Source organism: Macrosteles quadrilineatus, unplaced genomic scaffold (assembly GCF_028750875.1).
Source record: "Macrosteles quadrilineatus isolate MER2022 unplaced genomic scaffold, UCM_ALF_1.0 Scaffold_2__2_contigs__length_208266976, whole genome shotgun sequence".
NCBI lineage: Eukaryota > Metazoa > Arthropoda > Insecta > Hemiptera > Cicadellidae > Macrosteles > Macrosteles quadrilineatus.
In genome coordinates this window covers 122,754,988-122,781,151 of record NW_026542595.1, presented here as the reverse complement: position 1 = coordinate 122,781,151, position 26,164 = coordinate 122,754,988, and the positions used below count along the sequence as shown (strand labels likewise).

General features: G+C 35.2%; 1 protein-coding gene across 3 annotated transcripts; it reads left to right on the top strand.

Annotated features, from left to right (window-relative positions):
• The first annotated feature begins 458 nt into the window (after positions 1 to 458).
• LOC128987647 (uncharacterized) lies at positions 459 to 25,446 on the top strand. Of its 3 annotated transcripts, XM_054408603.1 has the most exons (7): positions 459 to 812; positions 6,469 to 6,568; positions 10,530 to 10,613; positions 18,848 to 18,907; positions 20,204 to 20,313; positions 20,945 to 21,077; positions 21,846 to 25,446. In XM_054408603.1, exons 2-7 carry the CDS (start codon positions 6,513 to 6,515, stop codon positions 24,118 to 24,120), a joined length of 2,718 nt encoding a protein of 905 aa, XP_054264578.1. In that variant the 5' UTR covers positions 459 to 812; positions 6,469 to 6,512; the 3' UTR covers positions 24,121 to 25,446. The 3 variants fall into 3 exon arrangements, with proteins under 3 accessions (XP_054264578.1, XP_054264580.1, XP_054264579.1); XM_054408605.1 differs by lacking the exon at positions 10,530 to 10,613 and having other exon boundaries at positions 460 to 812; XM_054408604.1 differs by lacking the exons at positions 459 to 812; positions 6,469 to 6,568 and adding an exon at positions 9,256 to 9,271.
• Positions 25,447 to 26,164: the final 718 nt, after the last annotated feature.

Genomic DNA, 26,164 nt, shown 5'->3' with positions numbered 1-26,164 from the left:
TCGTAAGTTGAGGAACTGAACGATGAATTAGAACAACTCCTTTTCAAGAGTAGCTCCGAAGAACGGGAGCTTGTCGATATACTGGGACTATTTCAGTGTCGACATAGTGAAACTATTTCATTGTCGACAATATGGGATGTTGACAATTTGTGGTGTTGATCATTTGCGACGTCGGTTATTTGGGATGTCGGTTAAGTGGGAATATTCCAGTGTCGACAAACTGGGAATAATTCAGTTTCGATCAATTTCTACGGTTGTCGATATTATGGAACCCACCCACATGTTTTAAGTTTTTTAGTACGATTGAAGACAGCCCTTGTATGCGAAAAAATCTGGAACTGGAATGGCGATTTGGATTTGAAATTAATTATTTTTTAATATTTAGAATGGGAACGGACGGAACGATAGGATCGGAATTTAGAAATTGAAAATTTTTTTAAGTCTCAACTCAACTCAAATTCGCAAAATAGATTATAGGCAGGCCTAGACTAGACTAGAAGAATAGAAAGAATTTAGTATTCGGAATTAATCGGAATTCGCTCACGCTGACGCTCATTCGTTGCATCGTCGAAATCGAAATCATCCTCCCCGACCCCGAGGCCGGCCGAAGCCGAAAAACGGAAAAACGAAGCTGGAATCTGCCGAATCTGGACTGGATGACTGGATGGATAGTAGGAATAGGATAGTACAAGACAAGTACAGTGGCTAAGTTGTTAAAGTTCAAAGTTGTGGTTCTAATTTTGTTTTTGTTGCTTTGGGTGGGCCCTAAGTGAAATTAAAATCACTTGGACAAGGGATGTTTTTAACTAATGGTAAGATGTCACCTTGTAGTTTGCTATTTATTTAGACTGATTTATCCTGGAAACAAACTAGGTCTATGCTAAGTTAGGCTAAATATTTTCATTGATTTCGTTTCTTGAATGCCCTTTTGCAAATAACGCTGGGAAATATAAATGTGTTTGCAAGGAAAATCAAGATTAAGTTACTTGAATTTACCGATGCCAATTAGGCTAGGCCTAGGCTACCCAATTTGTCTGTGACCAGGCCTCCAAGCTAAGACTAGGCCCTAGGCTATGGTACGAATTTTGTAGCCTAAGTTAGGCTAGGCCTACTTCTACCTAGGGCCTAAGTTAAGTAGGCCTAGTCTAACTTAAGTTAGATCTAGCCTGGATCAAAGTTTAAAAGTCAAAGCTTAACCCGCCAAGTGTCCATAGTAAGTTAATGGTATTAATGTCCGCCCATTTATTGCGCAATTGCAGGGTTTTATTAAAATGTATCTTAGAAACTTAAAACCAATGTAAGTTTTAAAGTAGGCCTTATACTGTTTTATATATAAGTTATCATTTTGTTTGGAAAATTATGGGCTTCAATGTAGTGGACCATTCTTCAGAAAAGGACAGATTTCAATTTTATTTTTTATTTTTTTAGATATTTTAGGCTATGACCCTTTTTAATATTTACCCATTGCAATGGTCATACTAAATAAAAATCACTTTCCCAGATTTTTAGTATTTAAAAACTAGCATGTCCATGGAAGTGACAATAAGTCCACAGAAGTGACTATCGCAACTACAAATTTTACAAATAAAGTTAAAAAACAAACATAGATTCTAGCAAATAGGTTAGGAACAATGTTTGCTCTTATTTTTGTAGGGAAACACATAAACTACTGCAAATAAGTGTATTAGGTTTAATTGCCATTTAAAATACACAGAGGATACGCGTCCGGTGACCGGACGTGGATTAGGCGTCCGGCAGTGACGTCACCGACCGGGTTGTGAGGACCCGGAACGCCATTACCACAACGATACGATGTACAGCCATCGGCGTTCGTGGTGAAGTGCTCGGCTAATATGCAGGAGGTCCCTCTGGTTCGAATCCCATCATTAACTTTAACTTTTTGTCAAAGATTTTGCTTTGAATGCCATTTTTTTCTTAACTGTACATCTTTTGTTTTTGCAATATTAAGTATAATTTTATTTTATGAAGAGAATTTAACCTTCATTCAATTTTTTTATTATCAGCAAGTTTGGTTGGTTAGGTTAGGTTATGACAGTAACTGCCGGACGCCTAATCCACGTCCGGTTACCGGATGCGTATCCTCTGCCTTTAAAATAATAGTTGTTAAGCATAGCAACGCGCGCCGGGTAACTGCTAGGTGTCCACAGAAGTGATGATTTAGCATTTTATGCCTATAGAGTCTAGCAAATAGGTTAGGAACAATGTTTGCTCTAGAGAATCACATAAACTACTGTAAATTAGCGTACATAAACTACTGTAAATTAGCGTATTAGGTTTAATTGCCATTTAAAATAATAGTTGTTAAGCGCAGCAACGCGCGCCTGGTAACTGCTAGTGTCCACAGAAGTGATGATTTAGCATTAGTGCCTAACATAGAGTCTAGCAAATAGGTTAATGTTTGCTCTTATTTTTGTAGAGAAACACATAAACTACTGTAAATTAGTGTATTAGGTTTAATTGACATGTATAATTACCTTTAAAATGTGGTAACAGAAGTGACTATCCCTCCGAGGGTCCCTAGTAACTGGTTATGACATTTTATCATAATGTCCTTTTGGCCTTAATGTTTGCCTATTTTTTGCACATTGCAAGGTTTTATTAAAACGGATCTGAGAAGCTTAAAAACAATGTTAATTATACTGTTCTATATACCATTTTGTTTGGAAAATCATGGGCTTCAATATTATACATAAAACATAAGGAAAATTTGTTACAAAAAATTTTTTTAGGTAAAAAAAAATTTTTTTGGAACATTTTCAAAAAAAAAAAAAATAAGTTCGCGCTCAATGAAGTTGTATAAATTATAGGCCTATAAATATTTGAAAATAGCCACTTTGTTCTAAACTTTATGAGGATTACAAATATATAATCATATAAGGAAGTAGATCTGCAAATAAATAAGTTATGGGCAAAAAACAGATTTCGGTACATAGCGTTTAGCTAAGAATGCATAGCCTAACCATAGCTAGGAATCTGGCTGATAATTTACATCAATATCACTACCTACTTCTTCAGGATCATCAACCAGCCCTTCAAAATCACTTAAATCTTCTTATAATGCACCACGTATATCACTACTTTTGATTTTTAACTCTAAAACAATGATAAACATAATAAAACACATCAGTCATCGGTCCGAGGTTAACTAACCTGTTTACAAATATGCACGTCAGCTGTCTGCTACAATTACGATCGGCTCGGAGAACATACAGCGCTTAGAGACAGACCTTTAGAAAGCTTAGAATCTAACGAAAAGAACGATATCTTACCTAACTCGATCCAGTTCAATCCGATTTTGTCAGTCATAGAGCCTTTGGTGTAAACAGTGTTTGTGAGTCGAAAAATCGACACAAAACACTACACAATCGACACATAACACTCGGAGGGCTATAGGCCTATTAGCTCGACGATCAATTAAAAAAAACTCTAGTTTCACATGATATAAACAACTTAATAACTGAACAGAACACAACCAAACTGATTCTATGTTCAAGATGGTTACTTCTTCTCTGTAAAAAAATAGTGAAAGTTGGCCAGTGCTGCCTCCTGGTGGATTTTTTGGAACTACATATATATGCCTGTCCACAGGAGTGATGCAGGCTTTGGTGACCGATTTTCTTTGTTTTTTTTTTACCTTTAATAGAATAGAAAAAGTAAAATAAACAAAATATTATTAATATTCAATGTCTAGATAGACAACAGCAATTGGGTTTAATAGGCTAATTCTTATTTCAAATTTGTTAGTAAAATCAGCTAATCTTAAGCTAAACCTAGAGGGGTGACTGTCCACAGAAGTGATAGCCTATGTCACCTTCTGTGGACATAAAATGTTCATTAAATTTCATTTAGATTTTTTTCTTCTTTACATTAAGTATAAAAAAAAAAACGTTTACCTACATATTTAACAACAAATTATGTATTTATTATCTTAATTTTTATTTATTATTCCTTGGTGATCGTAATCTGTCCTTTTCTGAAGAATGGCCCTAATAGGCTATATAAAACATTACAACAAAAATTTTCAACAATTTTTGTGGGGTTAACATTTCTAAAAATTATACTTAAAATATGCTAAATGAAAAAAAAATTATGTTTGCGCTCAATAAATTTTTATAATTTATAGGCCTAAGGATTACAAAAATATAATAATATAAGGAAGTAAATTTGCAAATAACTTAAATAAGTTATGGGTGAAAAACAGATTTCATACATTTAGCGTTAGCTAAGAATGCATAGCCTAACCATAGCTAGGAATCTGGCCGATAATTTACATCAATATCACTACCTAACTTAACTTCTTCAGGATCATCAACCAGCCCTTCAAAATCACTTAAATCTTTTTATAATGCACCACGTATATCACTACTTTTCATTTTTAACACTAAAACAATGATAAACGTAATAGGCTAAAACACATCAGTCATCGGTACGAGGTTAACCAAGTTTACAAATACGCACGTCAGCTGTCTGCTACAATATTTTCGGAACTAAAATGAAAAGCTTTTAGAAACAGACATCAGGAGAAAGCTTAGAATCTGCCGAAAACAACGACACCAATATCGATCCAGTTCAATCTGATTCAGTCAGTTTCAGATCCTTCGCCGTAAACGATGTTTGTGTGTCGCAAAAGCGACGCATAATACCACGGCGGGTGTGTTGTGCGTCGATTACGCGACTCTTAACACTCGGAGGGTTAAACTTTGAAATGCAGGCCTAAAGTTAAGGTTAACTTAGTAGGCCTAGGCCTACTTAAAAGTGTTTTTATTAAGGTTTTAGCCTAATTTTTAAAAAATAGCCTAGTCTGTGGATAGGCTTAGGCTAACAGAAACAAACTTAAGTTAACAAACTCAACTCATTTTACCCTGTGGCTACTCGTCTGTCAACCATACGCCGTTACACCGTCCGTCAATGATGTCATGGACGCCTGTTGACGCACCATTACTGCAACGATACAAGTGCAGCCATCGGTGTTCGTTGTATAGTGGATAGAGAACTCGGCTGATATCCAAGAGGTAACCAGATTGAATCTCACAGGCAACCTAAACTTTTTGTTAGGGCCTATTCCATTTTGCTTAGAATGCGATTAAAGAACTAGGCCTAGCCTAAGTTATTTTTTTTATTATACCTTGTAAACAACCTTCATTCGATTAACGTATTGCATTAATTGCTTTATCAGCAAGTTTGGTTAGTTAGGCTATCTTAGATTAGGCTATAACAGTTTAATTTTATAATACTTTGAAAGCTCTCCTATTTTTTTATTTATAAATCTTCATTTGATATGTTCACCATCAGCAAGGTTGGTAAGTTAGGTTATGTTATAGCCTAACAAGTTTCATTTTATAATTTATAGGCCTATAGATAAAAATATCAAATGTACATGTGTATGCCAACAGCCGTCCGTGACGTCATTGATTGACGGCGTACGGTTGCATACGAGTAAGTTTAGCCACAGCGTTTATTTTATACTTAACCTAAACTTTACCCTAATCTAACCTAGCCCTAAGACCTTCAAAGGGTCACTTAATGCATTCACAAATTGGCACATAAGTTAGCCTGTCTGTCCACCCTGACATGCCTTTTCTGACATCAAAAGGAGTTGCTAACGTTCTAGAGATTCGGTTAGCTTAAGGACAGCACCATTTTATAATTTATAGGCCTATAGTTAAAAATATCGAATGTACATGTGTATGCCAACAGCCGTCCGTGACGCCATTCATCAGGTGACGTCATTGATTGACGGCGTACGGTTGCATACGAGTAAGTTTAGCCACAGCGTTTATTTTATACTTAACCTAAACTTTACCCTAATCTAACCTAGCCCTAAGACCTTCAAAGGGTCACTTAATGCATTCACAAATTGGCACATAAGTTAGCCTGTCTGTCCACCCTGACATGCCTTTTCTGTCATCAAAAGGAGTTGCTAACGTTCTAGAGGTTCGGTTAGCTTAAGGACAGCACCATTTTATTAAGTTAGGCTATGTTAAGGGGTGTTTTTTTTTGCCGGTCTCTTAAATTTCTTACTCTTCAAATAAACTATCTTGAATCTTATTCGTGAGTTAATTGACGCACACTTATGTCTAACAAGAATTTTGTCCCTTAAGTTATTAACTAATGGTTGCATGGTAACTTAGACTAACCAACTTAACTTAAAAATACTTGTGCCTCGTTCCTTCACCATTGATCAGAAACTACCTAACTTAATAAAACTTGTGTGTATTATTCTCTTAACTTACTGTAGGCTACCTACATATTTATTCTTGATAGATTGAATGGTTACCGGTAAGTTAATAATTTTTAAGAGGAGGTAAGTTAGGGGTCTCAATCCGGAGGTAAGTTAGGGGTCTTAATCTCGGGAAGCCCGTTGGTTTTTGATAGGTACATGCTATATAGATGCAATTATTTGTGCCTACAGTAATGTTAGGTGCTGTATAACTGTATTTTTTCTAGATTGAGATTTCCTTTAATTCTCTGCTTCAAATGAAGATCTCAAAATGGATAAAAGATTGAATGTTAATCAGCAAGCTGCAGGAAGCTCGTCAGCTATTGGGTAAGATTACATGATTTCTTTTTCAAAGTACGGTAACAAGTAAGTACAGTAATAAAACAGTGAGTAAGTTTAGCAGTTTATTATTTTGTGCATGGGGATCAAATAATCAAATAAAGTAGGTACCTAAATAAGTAGCCTAAGCTATGTTATTAAGGGAATTGTAAAAAAATGTAATCGCAAAATTCTGTCTTTTATAAATAAATTTACTCAGTTTTTAAATTAGCCTATAAATTTGTTAAGGTTACCTAATAAAACATTTGATATTAAGTTGAAATTCACTTCTTACAAACACTGCATTTATTTACATAGTGCAACTGTTTCATGCTTTGCTCTAGTCTGTTTGTTTTTAAAACATAGGCCTATTTTATTTTAATACTGTGTATACTTTGCATGTCTACTGTAACACTGCAATTAGCTTTTTATGTTAGTGCTGTATGTTAGCTTTTTATTGCCTTTAGTAACTTGTATTCAATGCATGTGTAGCCTATAGTTTGTCACTATCATAAAAATCAAATACAAATCCTTGTGGCATCAAAGTCTGAAAAAGTTTGAAAAGTTTGAAAAATGATAACTTTTAAAGGAATTACCTAAGTCTCATGGTTGATATTTGAAATACAAACAGTTTTACTGAGATGCTACACACAAAAAAAAAATCAAGTCTGAGATTTTATTCTTTCCAATGGTAATACGCCTTCAAAAGTTGAAAATTTTCCGTTTTCTTATGAAATGTTGAAATGTTAAAACTGTTTTTGATACACATTTCAATAAATATGTACAGAACATAATATTTAGGCTGTTTCTTCCAGATTAAAATGCTTTTTGTTTCATCACTCTAGTGTTCATGGTTACCGAGCTGTGCAAGTTAATGCAAACCCTTACATGAACAAAAATTTGCGTGTTCCGCAAAACAAAAGTGGCCGCCGTAGGAGTAACAAAATAGATAAAAAATTGTTAAAATCACTTTTGAACCCAGAATTGATAAAGGTATCTAGGATAAAAATATTATTTATTTTAAAAATGGTCAAGCAAACCCCTGTTGGATCACTTGATATGGATAGACCTCTTCAGAAGATTTGTCCATGGGGGGGAACAAACTTTGAAATTTCTAGTGTCACCTTTGTAAGTGTTTTCCTTACAGATTGGAAATTGGCTATTTTTTAGTAATAAGTCTTAGAAATTATATAGGCTATTCAAACAGTGAAAGATTAACTTTAGGAACCAGGCCAATATGCACTCAATATGCCTATTTGCATACAGTCCAGTCTATTCAGTCGTATTGGTTATATCTTTTCTTGTTTTCAAATTTAGCTTGACGATATTGCCAAGTTTAAGACTCATCCAGTGTCCTGCAAGACCACTTCATTTAAGGCTTGTAGAGAACTAATTAAGAAACTGCAATTTATAATAAATCAAAATTTGTTTAGTGGACAGATAAAAACATTTTTGCTGATGCCACTGTTATTATTGTTTAAAGTTTCAATTGATGTATACCATTAACTGATCCTAAGCAGTCATCAAACTGATATTGAGAACTTAAGCGAGCTGTGATAAGAGCTGAGGATTTCAACCACTATTCTCGTAGGTTGTGCTGCTCGTAAAAATTGATGTGCATAAAACGTTTTATATGATTTATATTGATATACTAATGACGCTCTTCAGAAAACCTTCCTAGTCCTGGCATAACTCTTGTGAATCATAACAGCATTACTTCCGTTTCCGCTACCTACCTCATTTCTGACAACACAGAAGCCCTAAGGACGATGAGTGTCACTTATAGTGCCGCTCAAGCATCCATACTCAGCTCAGACTTCTGAAGGTCTGAAATGCCTGAGGCTGAGGACACTATTTTAGTTGGTTGCGCAGATATGATCTGCAGACTGCTGGCTGGTTCAGCTGAAACTGATCCGAGTCAAAAGTTCCTTCAAATCATTAATGTTATACCACAATCTCTTGCTTGCTCTGAGCAAAATGGAGATTGTGATTCTGACCAATAAGCAAGTGGCACCATCTTGGTTGGGGGGAGAGGGGGGGGGGGGTTAAGGATAAATCAGGTTGAAGTGTGCTGAACCGTTTGTGCCGCAAAGTACCTTGGAGTTATAATAGGCAGTAAGCTTAGCTGGTGGGACCTGATCTTTTGTTTGGCGCACAAGGCATGTGGGAGGTCCAGTCCGTATTCCTGTATGATTCGGACGTGTGGGCAGATGTGCTCTATTGAACACCTAACTGTTTTGGCAGATGAGCTGGGAACAGGAGATATGTGGACTTGGACCAAGACAACTGATTCCAATCCTGGACCAATCAACAGTACTGTACAGAGGAAGTAAATTTTTACTTCACTCAGTTCCTAACAGATCTGTGGAAATGGTATAGGTATTTCCAGTTGTACCTATACCTGATGGGCTAAGTCGTGTCGCCTGATTGCACCTGCTGCCCGCTACGATTAAGAGCCACTTATATAGTGCATTTTTTCATTTTATTGTTTTCCAGACATGAATAAACCAGAATTATTGATGGTCTGGATTTTTCATGTCCGGATTAACCCTTCAGGGCGGTATGACAAGCCTCTCTCGTCGCAGAGACACGGTTACGGTTTGACAAGGTCTGCTCGTCCTGGTAGGTGGTGGCTTCTGGTCAAGAATCAGTGAACTAAATTGAACTGGGACTGTCGATTCGTTGCTCGATCTTTTGCAGCTGTTCGTAATCGTGAGTGTGACAGTAGACATATGTATTGTTTTCAAATTTAGGGCCTACCCAAAATCCTACTATAAATGAAGTAAAACTATGAGAAGGTTTATACTTTGGAAGGTTATGAACCCTTCAGAGAACCATTTAGTTGTAAATATGGTTCTGAAATTGCATTTGATATTTGACTATTTACTTTTCAATATTACCTTAATTATAAAATATGAATTTTAATCAATACCATGACCAACACGAACACTTGCTGAGCAGTAGATGGCAAAATGAGAGGTGGCTTGGGGAAAACTACTGTAGTAGGGTCTGGCGGGCGTTTAAAAATCCTGGTTAATGACATTAGATTGTAAAGCTACCAGTACACTATCACTGAACATTCGCCCGAATGTTTCGCCAAATGTTCGGGTCAGATTGCGACCACGAATATTGACGAATGCGCAGCCCGAACCATCCCGAACTAACCAAGTACACTATCGGCTAACTTTGGCCGAACTGTGCTGAACCCAATATTGCGTATTCGCGGCAAAATATTCGCACCAAACTTTGTGCAACATGGACGCTAACTTCGAAGACTATTCTAGATAATTATAGAGGAAATTGTATAATTTCAGTTTTGGTGTTAGACACCACTTGAATGTATCCTAAGTTTCTTACTTCTCTGTGGCTTAGTAATTTAAAATTAATGTTTGCTTTATTTATTAAAATGTTTGTTTTATTAAGCGATACTTTATACAGGTATATATATATTCAATTAAATTATCCCACGGCCACAGAACAGACTCACTATGGTACAGTTCCAAAAATAATAGCGTTTCCTCATTAGAACACTCCGTACTTTGTACAATTAATTTATCTACCGTATATAAGATCTAGTAGAAAATAATTAAATAACAAAAACTAAAAGTAACTCTAACTAAACAACCACTGCAGTAAATAGGCCTACTGTATAAAGAGAGTGTCCGTGACTACGAATGACAGCGAGTGTGTACTGGCTATGTTCGTGCCCGTCTGCGCTCAGCATTCGTCTCCTTTAATTCGCGACGGGAGACCGCCAAAAAAGCGAGCCCACCCGAACACGAATGTTGGCGATGCGAACTACCCCAAATGTTCACAAGCACACTATCGTGTTCGACTTAGTTCGCCTACATTCGGTGATAGTGTACTGCAGGCATAATGTTTTCCTGCTCTTGGTCATTTTTGGTATAGGTCATGTTATAGTTCAATGCACTTAAAGCAATTATGATTGTTTTACTTTGATTTTGTTCAGCGGAAGATCAAAGGAGATGGCTTTGGAAAGACTCCGACAAATGGAGTGGAGACGGAAAATTGAGGATGACTATCAATTTACAAGGTAGGCCCAGTATGCAAGGAATAACATAGACTGGCAATACCTACAGTGTACACACCTTCAGCTCTGAAGACAACTTACGGTTCCACGCAACTTTCTCGGCTACTGGCGATCAATTTAAAACGTTGTGTTTCAATTAAACCAACAAAAAATCAGTAATTTTGTGTGGGAAAGGTAGCTTCAGGCCACCATTATTAAGGATTTGGGGGTGAATAGGTAGCAGGCTTACCTTGACGAAAGTAGATGAAAATAAATACATAAACACATACAGTAAAACTCCAACTATCCGAATCAATTGGGACCAGACCCCAATCGGATAATTGGATTTTTACCAAAATTCAGAGTCTTCTAAAGAAAATAGGCCAAGTCATGTTGAGCTTTTACTACTGTCTGCAACGATTTTGTGATTGGAAAATTTACGGTTTCACTGCTTTTACAGCGTGATTCTCCTTGACCCCGGGCGACGATGATTGTGTCAACACAACTAAGGGATATATTTAACATTTTGCCGCGATTGCAAAAAACGATGACGATGTTTCCGTGACCACGTGAAACAATGATGGTGTGTACACGGCTGCGGGATATATTTATCATTTTGCCTTAATCGCGAAAAACAATAACAATTTTACTGACCATGGGAGACGATGATAATTATAAAATGTCTTTATTGCTCTTTGACAATTTATTATACATTGTATAGCAAACATCAATCAATACAATAATTAAATTACCATGTAAAAACTGTAGAAAATATGCCGGAATTTGGGTCGTTTATTTATCAAATCTCAATATACATGTAAAATCAATGATGGTGTCAACACGACCGTGGGATATATTTTAACCATAAAAAAATGAATTAACATTGCTAAATAAACGCAATTCAAAAATCTTTGTTTCTAGTAACAACATAACAAATTCTGAAAATGTTGTTTTTCTCAGTCAGCCAATTTCATAGTACGGTAGTCTAAGAAAGTCGTATTGAAGTTAAATGTGATTTCAATATTTTAAGGCAGTTTTTTTTTTATTGTCCGGTATCGCTTCTACATTTATGTGGAGTTTTTGCTTTGTATCTTAGTAAGTAACATTTTTCCCTTGGTCGTGTGGATATTATTGTCGTCTCCCCCGATCAAAATTCTTCATTTCACACGGCCATGTTGACATCATCTTCTCCCATGTTCACGAGATTTTCGCAGATGTGTTGGTTATCGGTATTCTCAATACCGATACCAATGTCCGAGTATCAGCCGTGGTATCGAGAATTGACACTAATATTTAACCAAAAGGACAGAGGTTTTATGGATAAATTTAGTATTAGATGCAAGTACACGCCAAGGAGCCCACAATTGCCAAGTTAAAAGAATTCGCAGATAGCAGAGGATATTACAGCGAGATGGAGTAAGGGCAAGCTAAGGATAAGCGACTGTGTTCTGTGCATACAGAGGAATTGTACGTGATTGCACATCCCTTTGTAAAATGTTTTTCCTAATTTGTGTCTATCCATGTTATACTGTTTTACCACAGTTAGTAAAATAGACCTACTTGGCAAAGTAACTTTTAATAAAGGATATCCTTTGGTTATTGTGAAATTGGATTCTTCTTTGAGAAAGAAATTCAACACAAAATGTGTTTATAAATTGCAATTTAATCAGATGCGATGCTGTGAGTTTTACGTCTCTTGCAATATATGCTAAACTAGACTTATTGCCATTAAGATTCATTCTGATATAGAAATTAATGATTGTGATTGAGTCTTTCATAATCTGTAGGTTAGGGTCATAATTTCATGATCTCGGCCAGTTTTTTGACTCCTCAAAATCTCAGGATTAATACTTTCGGTCCATGGACTATAATAGGACTTTAGAAAACTTGAGGAATTTTAGGCCTACTTGATATGAAACACGATGAACAAATTTTATTTGACAATTATAACGTTAAAATCGTACATTGAAGCATTATTTGCCTAATTATATTGTGAAGCTAGATAAAATTTGCTGTTACACCAATTGCATTATAAATAGCACATTTAAAAAACTATATGTAAATTATTTATCATTCTATCTTTGTGACTTGGCTAAACAGTTGATTTGTATTTGAATTTTAAATTGTTTTATTACTGTGAAAAAATTTACTAAATAATATAATGTTTACATACTTCTGTCCGTCTTAAGTCTTAAAAAATAGTCTATGGATGACTAGTTTTGGGTCAACACATAAAGCTATAATCATACGTTTTGATGGCTTCTGTCGGGTTATAGACTACTCAATTTGACGTGGATTTGATAATGTGTCTTTGACCCAAAACTAGTCATCCCCAGACTATTTTTTAAGACTGAAGACAAACAGAGGAATATAACCTTTATTATTTCGTACAATCAGTCTTTGTGGCAAGAATTTTTACATATTAAAAAAATGTACTGCTGCACCTAATTCTTCCCATATTTTCTAGCCTATGTAGGTTCATTGTACTGAGCAATATTTCCATTTTAGTTGTTCTCTAGTAGTCAAAGTTTACGGCTGCTCAACTCACCAAGTTCAGTGTAGAGCGAAGAGTGATTTTTACATGCAAGTGCGGTTGCTTGTGTTTTTGTGTGTATTTCTTTAATTCTTTAACAACTGATAAAAATTTATATACTGTATATAAGAAGGATGCCTGTAAAGTTCCCCTGTGGTACTATTATTTCACTTAGAAAGACGGTAAAAATGTGCTGTGTAACATTTGTAAGGTTAGTTTAAAAATGATAAGGGGCTCAATATATAAATAGACCCTACTCATTTCTTAGGAAGAAGATATATAGCTATAGTTGATTGTAGTAATGCAAGTTTATTGACTAAAAAGGATAAAATCCTTAAATAATAAAATCCGGAGACAATTGAATCCAGCCTCAAGATTGCATTTTTTTTGTAAGAATATTTACAATTGTGGGTTGATTCACGTCCCCTTGTAGATAAAAGCATATTTATGGCTGTAAATAAACAAAAGAAGTGCTTGGACCCAGGCCTCTTGTATTGTTTGGGTTTGTTATGTCTGGAAGATTAAGTCAAGTGCCTTTTTTTCACTGTATGTGTGGTTTTCTGTAGGAACCACTATCTGAACGAATTTTAAGAATGGCAAAAGTTAAAGCTTTGCTTTCAATAAACGTTACACATTTGACAACTAAAAGCAAAATAATGAAAAAATAAGCAAACAAGTTTATAGTTTTTCTTTCCTGTGCAAGCAAGACAGTTTCTAAAGACATCCATTCTCTCCGATCTTCCTCTTCTCTTCCTCACCACTTTGTATTTGTAAATACGACAAAATAATATTCATCCACTAAAAAGTCTTTTGTTGTGTTTATTTAGAGTAAGTAATGTGTTATTTTGGATGATGTTATAGTAAATCTTTTTAGATTTTTTAATTTTGTGCCATCCTAACTGTAACCTGTCTGCCCACCAAGGGTTACTGAACCAACAGTTATAACCAAGCTTCTAAAAACCATTTAAAAAAATCCCAAAAGCTGTATGAAACACTAGGATTTATTAGACCAGGTGGTCGAACAAATCAAATTTTAAATACAAATAATATTGAGGGTGAAAATCTTAGAAAAGAAGATGCTCTAGTGATCATTTGTGGTACAAACGATGTGGCTAGAAATGAAGCAGATGAATGTGTTGAGGGTATATCGACTTTCTTGGACAAGTGGAAACAACAAACTGTGTGCATTGTGGATTTGCCAATGAGATATGACTTGCCAAATTGGTCATGCGTGAATAATGAATTACGAAAAACCAACCTACGACTCAAAGAACTTTGTCAAAAACACAACAATGTATTTTTTGTGGAAGCTAGCAAAGCGGAAAGACATTTGCAAACACGCCAAGGTCTCCATCTCAACAACAAGGGAAAGAAATGGCTTGCGGATAGGATAGCTGAGGCGGTTGCTGCTAAGGAGTACAACCGTCCAGTGAGTAGGCCTACACACGATGAACAACCTCCCCCACCAGGCACTGAGTCTCAATCGGGAAACGTCTCTCCACCAACGCAAGGCAACGTACCCTAGGTCTATCTAATGAATGTCTTAGTATTTATCATTGTAATGTTCAATCTATTAGAAATAAGTTAAACTTAATTGATGCCTTTTTGACAAATCTTAACTGTGATATTTTAACTATTAATGAACATTGGATGTTCGAAGAAGAATTTGCTTTTTACATTCCTTACGGGTATAACTTAGGTAGTATTTGTGGTAGAAATAATTCTCTTACAAGAGGTGGTGGAAGTGCTATATATTATAAGAGAGGCATTGAGGCTCAAGCGTTAGATGTAACACAGTTTTACCAGGACAATATTTTTGAGGTAACTGCAATTAATTTGCCAGGAATTGTCATTATATCCACCTTGTACAGAACTCCAGATTCAAATATCAACCAGTTTCTTAAAATACTAGACACTTTTTTATTACACTTAAATACAAAATATGTTGGTTCAAGATATATTATAACTGCAGATTTTAATATTAATATATTAATTAAATCAAAAGAAAGAGATTTCTTCCAAAATGTATTACGATCCCATAACATTTACTGGTTAAATGAAAATCCAACTAGGGGTGATAAGTGTTTAGATAATATTATAACCAACATTGATAGAAATAAAGTAAATTGTTCTGTAATTGAACCACACTTATCAGATCATGCAGGAGTGTTTGCAAAATTTAATGAAATGAAAGTCAACAGGACAAAGTCCAATAATATCACAACTAAAACAATAAGGGATACAACTCCTAGAGAACTCTCTAACTTAAGGAATGAACTGTCACAAATTAATTGGATGCAATTAGCACAGTTTAACAATGTAGATGAAGCGTTTAACCATTTTAATTTATTATTGACAAATTCTTTTAATGAAAGCTGTAGGTTTAAGGAAGTTAAAATAAACAATCATGGCAAGCCCAAGTTGAAGTGGTATACACCAGAGTTACAGAGGTTTAAGATATATGTCACAACTTTTTATGACAGGTATAGAAGTTCTATGGGTACAACAAACGAAGGAGTCCATAAACTAGATTACTTGAAATTAAAGAAAATGTATAAAAAAAGGATTAGTTATTTTAAGAAAATTGCAAATGATAGGTATATTGAAAATTCTTCAAACAAATGTAAGGCAGCATGGAGTTTGATAAAAGCTGAATCAAATTGCAGAAAAAATAACCAAGATGTAGTTTTAGACTCAAATACTTTAAATGTTTATTTTGTTAATGTAGTCAATGAATTAAATGAATGCAATGTTAGTGATATGTCTAGTAGTCGTGCAGTAGAATTAGTTAATAATTTTGTCTCAAATAGAAACTTAGGCAATGAGTTTTTCAAGTGGCAAAAAATCAATACTGTTGATGTAATAAGGTGTGTATAAGTTCCTCACGAAGTGAAGATTATTATGGTTTTTCTAATAGGGTTATCAAAGAAATTATTAATGAAATAGTAGAGCCATTAACATTTCTCTTCAATAAAATGATGGATCAGGGTATATACCCTAAAAAACTTAAACTTTGTAAGGTAATGCCAATTTGTAAAAAAGGTGAGAAACAAAACCCATCCAGTTACCGGCCAATCTCTCTTGTACCCATACTAAGTAAGATCTTTGAAACCTGCATTAAAGCACAGCTCAATACATATTTTATCAATAATGATCTATTTTGTGATGAACAGTTTGGTTTTATGCAAGGTAGAAGTACATGCAAAGCAGTAGAAAGTATTTTCAGTAAACTTTTAATGAACTTTGAAAATAAACTTCTTTCATCTGCATTACTAATTGATTTAACAAAAGCTTTTGACTGTATGCAACATGAGCTTCTTATTAAGAAACTGTACAGCTATGGTATAAGGGACCAAGAGTTGAATTTGTTAGCTTCTTATTTAAGTGACAGAGAGCAAATGGTAATCCAGGGCAAAGACAAATCTAGCTTTAAGAAAATTGAAAATGGTGTACCCCAGGGGTCAGTGCTTGGGCCACTAAGTACTATTTATCATTGCAGTTAATGATTTCTCTTTCAATATTCCTTGTACCTCTGTTCTTTATGCAGATGATACAACACTCCTAAACAGCCATAAAGATTTAAAGGAACTTAAAAAAATTGAGAGTCAGGCTTTACTAGTTGCACAAGAATGGTTCCAATCCAATCATTTAATTGTAAATAACCAGAAAACTGAAAATATAATTTTTACTCTTAACTACTCTATTTATAAGGATATTAAATCTGTGAAATTGCTAGGCATATATTTAGACAGCAGATTAAGTTGGGATAGTCACTTAGAGCAAGTGTGTAAGAAACTGGCCAGGGTGGTTTGTCTTCTCAGAAAACTAAGACACTGTGTTACTGCAGATATGCTGATTACTGCATACTATGCTTTTTTTCATTCCCATCTACAATATGGTATAACCTTATGGGGCAACTCTTGCAGTGCACAGTCTGCTCTTGGATGGCAAAAAAAGGCACTGAGAGCAATCAAGAATATACCACAAAGACAGTCTTGTAAACCAATATTCAAAGAGTTACAAATAATGACTTTGCCTAATCTATATATTTACTGTTGTCTAATAGATGTTAAGGAGTCTTTGAAAAATTTTACAACTAGAAACGAAACTCATCAGTACTATACTAGGAATAACTATCAATTAGATTTAGCTTTTGTAAGATTGGAAAAAACAAAGAGCAGCCACATGTGTATGAAGATACAACTATTCAATAAATTGCCAAAAAAGGCATGGATTGTACCCTTTAAACAATTTGTTTCTATTATAAAACAATGGCTTAAGGAAAATGTTTTTTACTCCATAGACGATTATCTGGCCTGTGATATTAGTTCCCTATGTTTTTAGAACATCAATGTTAGTATTAATATATTTAATTATTTAATTGTTATTATATTTAAATATTTTATTGTTATTATATTTACAGATTTTATTTTTGATCATTGACATGTAAATTGTTAATTTATCTTATAAAAAGATAGGGCATTTGCCAGGAATTATTAAGGAAATTGACAGGAGGGCGGGCTTGCCTTTGAATGGGTCCGTGGAGACGCATAGCACATCGCGGGATTGGGGGTGGAAATTTTCGTGGTCGCTGGCCGCTTTTTCAACCGCTGGAGATTGGAGAGGTGGCAATGGCAGTGGCAATACCAGTATTGCAACTGCCATTGCCATTTCTCCGGTCTCCGGTGGTTGAGGGAGTGGTCGGTGACCGCGGGGATTTCTACTTTTGGTTTTGTGATGTGTTGTGTGTCTCTATGGACTTGTTTGAGGGTGGGCCTGCTTTCCTGTCAATTTCCTTAATAAATTGTTAATTTATTTATTTTAGAGTTAATTATGTTTAACTGTTATATTTTAAAGAGTGATTGCTACTCACTTGGTGCATTCTTGCTATTAGGCCTACTCTAACAGGAAATAACTGTATGTATTATAAAAAAAAAAAAACAACTTTGACGATGTCTATTGTAATACTTGTATTGCTTAATGACAAATAAAGATCTTGAATCTTGAATCTTGAATCTTCTGACAATGAATTAGCAACAATTCCTAATATTAATATTTTAATATCTAGAGATTACAGAAGTCGAAATTTGACAAAAGATATCGTTCTTACTAACCTAATTAGTTTAAAAAGTCTGAAATCCCTGCATGCATAACTTAATCAATTTCAGTACCATTAGTAACTACAATCCTGTCATTTTTTTTCTAAAGTGTGCTGAATTCAGACATGGGACAAGCCTTCCTGAAATTTGATTGTGTTGGCTATAATAATGCTTTCACTGAAAATGCCTTTCTTTGTGATTGCTGAAAATAAGCACTTTAAATTACACCCCCCAATAATTTTAAAGTGATAATTTGCTGTTTTCTGTGTTCCAAGTAAAAGTAGTCAAGTAGTTTTAGGCTATTGTAGATGACTCGTAATGCATGTCGTGATAAATAAAGGTTTCCCATGATTTCAAACAATTTTCATTATTAAATAGTTTAGAAATTTAATCAGGCATCTTCTACTATACACATATCAATTAGGCCCTATCCATTGTAAAAATAATCTGAGCATGTGGTGTAAGAGACTTAAAGTTATCTTGAACTGTAGAATGCATATTGTAGCATGGTAGCTTTGGTGGTTGTGGGCATACTCAAATAAAACGCACTTGGTATGTTGAATTTTAATTGGTTCAACTTATGGTTCAAAGACTAAAATGATTAATTTCCTTGCATGATTTTTCAGACCAAGTTCTCGAACTTCTGGGAGGAAGAAAAGCGAAGAGGACGAAGAAAACTATTATGTGTAAGTTAATTATAGATGTTAGCCTCTGGATTGCTAAATATTAATTTAAAAGATTAAATACCTGCTACTAGGCTATCCAATATTGTTGCATATTGAGAAAGAAAACTTCCTTGATGATGGCTCGACATATAGGAGCCAAAACTAGTTTGCAACCAGATTGGATTGCCTAATAGCAGGTATTTAAATATTTTAAATATTATGTGTAATATTTAGTTTTTTTAATAATTTCAGAAACTTTTTATTTGATGATACAGTAGAACCCCTCATATCCGGCCACCATGGGACCAAGCCCCTGGCCGGATAACGATTTGGCCGGATAAACCAACCTACTATAAAAATGACAATTCATACCTAATAATAATAGGTAATCAATATATGCAATCAAAAGTATCATTTAATTCTGTTCTGGGATCATTTTTAGAAAAATAAACATGTTTGTAAAAAGAAAAAAAATATTTGTAGGTTTAAGTCATTAAGTAATAAATGTACAAATATTATGATTTCAGGTAACAACCCCTATTAAATGGAGGTAAAAATGACAATAAATTGTACTTGAAGATCATTAGGACTTAAATGGTACATGCATTTCTACTCAACATTCTTATCCATTTTGTGAAATACAAAAATCAATGTATTGTACTGTACTAACCCCAATTTGGAAATAATCAACCAACTGATCAGAGGTTAGGCCTTCTAGCTCAACTGAGTATAGTGACTCGGCAAATAAATGTGTATACAAACAGATAAGTAAAGAGAACAATTTATTTTATGACTTGAGCGGTCACAAAGACTAGTGCTACATCTAAACGTTTGTAAGCTGTGAGAAAAACATTTTGATATTGGCTTCTTGGAAGGGGCCGGATAAACAGAGGACCGGTAAAACCAAGGCCGGATATGAGGGGTTCTACTGTATAGTGATTGCTTTCTATAAAATTGGAAGGATTGCAGCTAGCTTGGCACAAATTGTGCCTTTGTAATTTATTCGTTAGATCTAAAAAGCTGCCCTCGTTTTCATTCAAGTCTTGGTCCTTGAGTTTTCCGAACGAAGCACAGTTTTATATACCATATCTTAGTATGTTCTAAGGCCCGTATACATTAAGATTTATAAAATAACTTGCTAGAGTAAAGATTGTGCTTTAATTCCGTCATTCTGTACAAATATATTCCATCCAACTCATTAAAAACCTCAACTCTTTGAGTTTTCTTGAAATACTTTAGTCGAGCCAAGTATTCAAATACTCGAGCACTCGCACACCTCTATTAGTAACCAAATTATAATGGGATGTTGATTCACAGAGGTGCTGGTGTTCAGAAGACGAAGAAGATGCGAAAGCCAAAAGTGCCCAAGTCTCCAACGGTTCCTCCAGGATTTACTCCTGCTGAGGTAGCAATGCCTGCCCCACCAGGTATGTCAACACAGGGTGTGTATACATAGAATAAAAGATTGTAAACCACTTAACAGTTCTTGCTAGTAGAAATAGAGATGGGAAATATACTTCTTTGTACCATATTTTTCTTTGTACTTTGTTCATATTTCTCAGAAATTGTAATAACGCCCCTAAACTTTTTGGTCACAGGTTGATATATAATTTTTGTGTCCTATTCCTCATCCAGTACGTTTCAACAGGTTTTTATAACTAAGGGTTGTTTTTACTCCCTATTTTGTTGTTCAGTAGTTCTCCAGATTATTACTATTATTTCAAGATGCTTGCTGACAATAGACATGATCAGCCTTATTTCACTCATTCTAACAGTTCAGACGATGCTATAAAATATGGTATTCTCGGTAATCTATACAATCACAAAAGGCACAGGTTGGGATAAAACAAATTAAGCAGTTTCACTTGCATAGTAATCTGGTTCTGTAGTTTATTTTTGGTCTAGTGGTCACCATCTGTTACTCTTACCATGTCAGTGGGCATCATGGTTTAGACCGGGCAACATTGAGGTTATGCACCATGAGGTTCATACAACACAAAAGCATTGTGTGTGTACAAATTTATTTTCACTGGAAGTATATCTTTCATCTGTTTACAGTGAGTGTCTGGACAAAGAAAAAAGGAAGTGCACTCTTCCAAAAAGAGGAAGATGATGAAGAGCTTTTGATGAAGCGAGTGCTTGAGGAAAGCTTAAGGAGCCACGACGAAGACAATAGACGTAGAATGGAACGGTAAGATATAGTAAAAATAAATTACAGTTAGTACAGAGCAAAGCCTTGAAAATACTGGCTGATGAGCCAATCAGAAAAATTCACCGTATCCCTAACTTTTTAGAGCATTTTTATCTGCAATTTTGTTAAAGGATTACTGTACCTTGTTTGCCTCCAGCCTCCTTAAATAAATAAATAACTTGTTTTAAGCCTAAGGACCCATTATCAAATCCAACATCAATTTAAATAAAGCTGACTTCTAACAATCAGCTTTGTCATCTTATTCATATCTACACAACACAATAAACATGTAGAAATGCACTTAAATTTGAATCAGAATGACACAGCAGATAGTTGCTGTCAATCTTTAGTGACATTGGCCCTTGGAGTGGAGCATTTTAAGAGGTAAGGAAAAAGATTAATATGATTTCCTATGGAAAAGAATGGTTACCATAGATCAGCAACTATTGGCTGATATATCCCAACTCCAATGCCAATGTCATTAAATGGATAGCGGTTAGTAGTTGAAGAATTGATCTGTTTTGGTGTGGACAGCCTAGTGTTATAACTGTGCATTAGTGTTGTGTTGATTTGTGTATGATGTCAAAAATGTTGGTTGGATGTCAAATTCCCTTCAATTTGATATCAGATTTGGAAATGAGTCAATGAGCCTTGAGGGGTTACATCTAAATCACAGATTTATTTTTTTAGTTAAAAATATTTATTTTCACCGATCAGCAAAAAAGTTCAAGAATATAACATGTTCACAGTTGAGTTTGTTGTTTATAGGTTAAGGATGAGCAATCTTGAACTACAAGACACCAGCCATACGATGCGCCCTGAGAAAGAGTGGGAAGATGATCATGGTGATTCCTATGAAAAACCCTCTGCTAACAACTACCAACAAGAATCCAAGCAATCATATGGCGATCCCTATGCAAAACCTGCTTCCAACAACTACCAACAAAAATCCAAGCAATCAGATGGTGACACCTATGCAAAACCTTCTTCTAAGGACTACCAACAAGAATCTAACCAATCGTATGGCGATCCCTATGTAAAACCTGCTTCCAACAACTACCAACAAAAATTCAAGCAATCAAATGGTGACACCTATGGAAAACCTGCTTCTAATGACTACCAACAAGAATCTAAGCAAGCATATGGTGATCCCTATGTAAAACCTGCTTCTAAGGACTACCAAAAAGAATCTAAGCAATCATATGGCGATCCCTATGCGAAACCTGCTTCCAACAACTACCAACAAAAATCCAAGCAATCGGATGGTGACCCCTATGCAAAACCTGCTTCTAGCTACTACCAACAAGAGTCAAAGCATTCGGATGTCGACCACTATTCAAAACCTACTTCTTATGACTACCAAGAATCAAAGCAATCAGAGCTTAATTATTTTGACATTGAAGACAATAAGCCAGAAGCTCCTAAATTTAGTAAGCCTAACAATTCACAAAGAGCCAAGGAAGAGGTTCCTACAGCAACAAATGATCTTGCATCAAATTTCAAAGGTCTTTCTTTAGGAGGATCAGAGAATATTTGTGATCAACGTAAAGATAAAGTCATATCAAGCACAGAAAAAAAGATTACTGACCGAAGTGAACCCTCTGAATTTGATATTTTGCTGCACAGTTTCATTAGACACGAACCTCCCTCAAATGTGCAGACGAATGTGTCACCTAATGCCATACCACCTGAGACTACTGACCTGTTCAATCTTTCATCTTCCCCGCCTCTCTCTTCACAAACTACGCAGTATTATTTCCCCCAAACAAATATGGAACATCACTCCACAAATGGCTCATCCAATGTTATGCCTATTCAAATTTCAAATGGCCGAGATTCGATTTCATCTGTATCCAGTTCATTATCACCGCTTCTTACGCCTTATGGGTCATTAGATAAAGAAATTAGACCTGGTGTTCAAATACTCCAAATGGGGAATATTCCTTTCCCAAATCTGTTTGATAGCCAGGAAAATTACAAACGCCAAATTGAGGCGATGCTTTTGAATCAAAATTTATCATCAAACAAGGATTATTCATCTATGCTTGCCCAGGGTCTATTGCCTCAGTACTCTCTACCATCAGCCTTGAACCCGTACCCAGGACACTTGCTGCTGCCACAGCAGATGATGCAGAGTTATATGGCTCAGATGATGCCATTTGATGCACGTATGCAGCCACAGTCCTTAGATAAACCTGTAGAGGAACAATCACAAGCCCAGATGTTATCACAGGCTCATGCGCTTTCCTTGCAAGCCCAGAATATGCCATATGACGCTCGCCTTCAACAACCTTCAACTGTTCTGAATAAACCTGATAGTGTTTTGAAAGAACAACCTTCTCAAGCTGAAATGTTATCAGCTCATGCTTTGGCTATGTCTCAAGCGCAGAATTTATATGATGCTCGTCTTCAGCAACTACAACCTAATGTTCTAAATAAACCTCCAGAAAGTGTTCTGAATGAACAATCTCAAGCTCAAATTTTATCCCAAGCTCATGCATTTTCGCTGGCTCAAGCGCAGAATACGCCATATGATGCTGCTAGCATTCAACAAAACCCTTCAACTGCCATGAAACCTGCAGATACTGTTTTCAAGGCTGATCAACCTTCACAAGTGTTATCGCCTCAAGCTTTAGCTCTGGCTCAGGCACAGTTGCTATTGCAGAATGCTCAAGTACAAAACCTGCCTCACATGTTTCTACCGAATCAAGTGCAAACTGTGGCACCTAAACAAGAAGAGCTGCTGCAGCAACAAGTTTTACTAGGTAGGATGCAGGGCGGGAAAACTAAAGAGGAACTACTGATGACGTATCAAACTATGCTTCAACAGTTGAAGCAGGTTGAAGAACAAATTCATGGAGTTCAAAATGTGCCTCAACCTCAAATTCAACCTACTTGGGGAGTCATTCCTCCTCAGCTCTCCGCAAGCCAATACTTCCAAGCAGTACCTCACGTGAATCCCACCATGCAGCCGATCAATATCAACCCAGAACACAACCTAGATCAAAACCAGTCTGCAAGCCAACAGGGTAGGCTTCAATAAACTTTCAGTCATGTTGTACAGTCTACAGTGGCTAATAGTAAATTTGTTTCTTGTATAGGAACTACTGTCAAAGATTCTTTTGACCAAAATATTTTTGTAAAGAACATCAATTTTTGTTACATCTGTAAATAAAATTAGTGCCTTCCTGTTTCAGGCAATTGTTATCGTGGTTCTTAAGGAATCAGTTTTTTTCATACTTGTGATATTTGCAATTACTGCAAGAACTGAGAAATATCTTCTACTATTAGATTGTGCTAAGTTTTTATGTTAGTTTTTATACAAAAGAATGTTTATGTTACCTTTTGTTGTTTAGTTTTCTAGTTGACATTTCACTTAGTCACTTTCACCCTTATTTTGAATTTGTTTAGTCGATAAGTATTACAAAGTCTATGGAAACCACCCATTTAGAGACTAACTCAATAGATTATCTTGCGAGTGGAAAAACTACAGGCAATACGTTCACTTTTAAACCTCTAGTACACTCATGAGCAAGAAGCAATGTAAAAGAATCTGTCTAGTAAAACAATAAAACATTTTCTGAAAATTTCTTACTAAGGCTGCTCAAACTAGGCGTAGTTAAGTTTCTGTTGTCATACATTTAACTTTGTTACATACGTTTTTATTTTGTCAGCTTTTAAAAATATTGTCAAGTACATCTCTTTAGAGGGAAAAAGTTTTTAATGTGTTGGCAATTTTCTCCATATCTGTACCAGCTTCCATCGATATGTTCTTCACTCGTAAGACAATCTGTATATATTCATATTCCCTTATTGTTAAATATTTTTAGTGTGGCCTACGTAAAAATATTCTATTTGACTTGATATAATTAATTACCTTATCCCAACAGCTATGACACATAAACCACTTGAAAAGGAAGTCAAGGAAAAATACTGTCATTTTGTAAGTCAATATAAAATTTAAAGTTACTTTACTAATTAAAATTGTATTTAGTAGGCTACTTTCAATACTGAGTGTTCATTGAATTGTAATTTAATTCAGGGTATATAGAGTTTCTTTCATTTTAGACTTATTTTAGTATAATTCAATTGTTGAACAAAATATTCATACTTCAGGAATACAATTTGCAGTCCAAACCACATTGGATACGTATGTTACAAATGTTGGTACTAATGCATTACTTAAGAATTTATTAGATTAGTATGTTTGGTCAAATTTGACTTATTTTTATACCGGTAACTAATTTTAAGGCTAAAATATGCTTAACCTTTCATTACAATGTTGTTAACAACCGATATTTCCTCTTAAGTATATTTTACGAGTCATTTCTTACAAGTTATTCATAAATAAAGCTTTAAAACCAATCAACTATTTTTGGTTATTACTGTATTCCCGTCTGTTTATCTGGAGCTTAATTTCTGACGGTTTTCTCATCCTCACGGATCAGACGAAGACAATTCTATAGTATCTTAGTGTTATTTGTTTACTCCACAAAATTTAAAACTTCTTAACCAAATCAAATAGTTTATTTACCTTTGTTTATCATCTGGAGTTAAAATCAAATAACAAAGTACAGCATCTGACATGAAACTGGTTTAATTTAATTTTTCATGCATCATTTAATGATTTACTAGTCATATTCCAAATTGGACTTAAGGTCCAATTCCTATCCTGTAACTGTTACGACTCTAGCCGCGTGACTGGAACAAATTTATAGTTGTAATATACGGAGTTTGAGGTTGTGTGCCTTCATAGATGATTCAAAGTTGATGGAAATGGTTTGTCACCACTCATACGTTTTCAACTCCAAGCACCCCCAGTACTTGAAGAAGATGTTTCTGAATAAGAATACTCTAAATTCCTTTTTTCGCCGTACCATGAACAATGTATGGTTGTTCATTGTTTTTTTTTTACCATGCACATTAATATTTCCTTTTCCTCCTCTTCTCCAAGTAATATATTCCCTGCCAACAGTACTTATTCTATGACGGTCAAGAGTACAATAGCACTAGTGACTAGTCTTAGAGGTCGCGGCATAGGCATTAAGACAAGCATTTCGAGCCGTACGGCTCTAGACGCACAACTA

Coding starts and splice junctions, on each gene's coding strand:
- LOC128987647 (XM_054408603.1), top strand. CDS start 6,513: ATGGATAAAAGATTGAATGTTAATCAGCAAGCTGCAGGAAGCTCGTCA. Junction 10,614..18,847: donor GATGACTATCAATTTACAAG/GTAGGCCCAGTA, acceptor ATGATTTTTCAG/ACCAAGTTCTCGAACTTCTG. Junction 21,078..21,845: donor AATAGACGTAGAATGGAACG/GTAAGATATAGT, acceptor TGTTGTTTATAG/GTTAAGGATGAGCAATCTTG.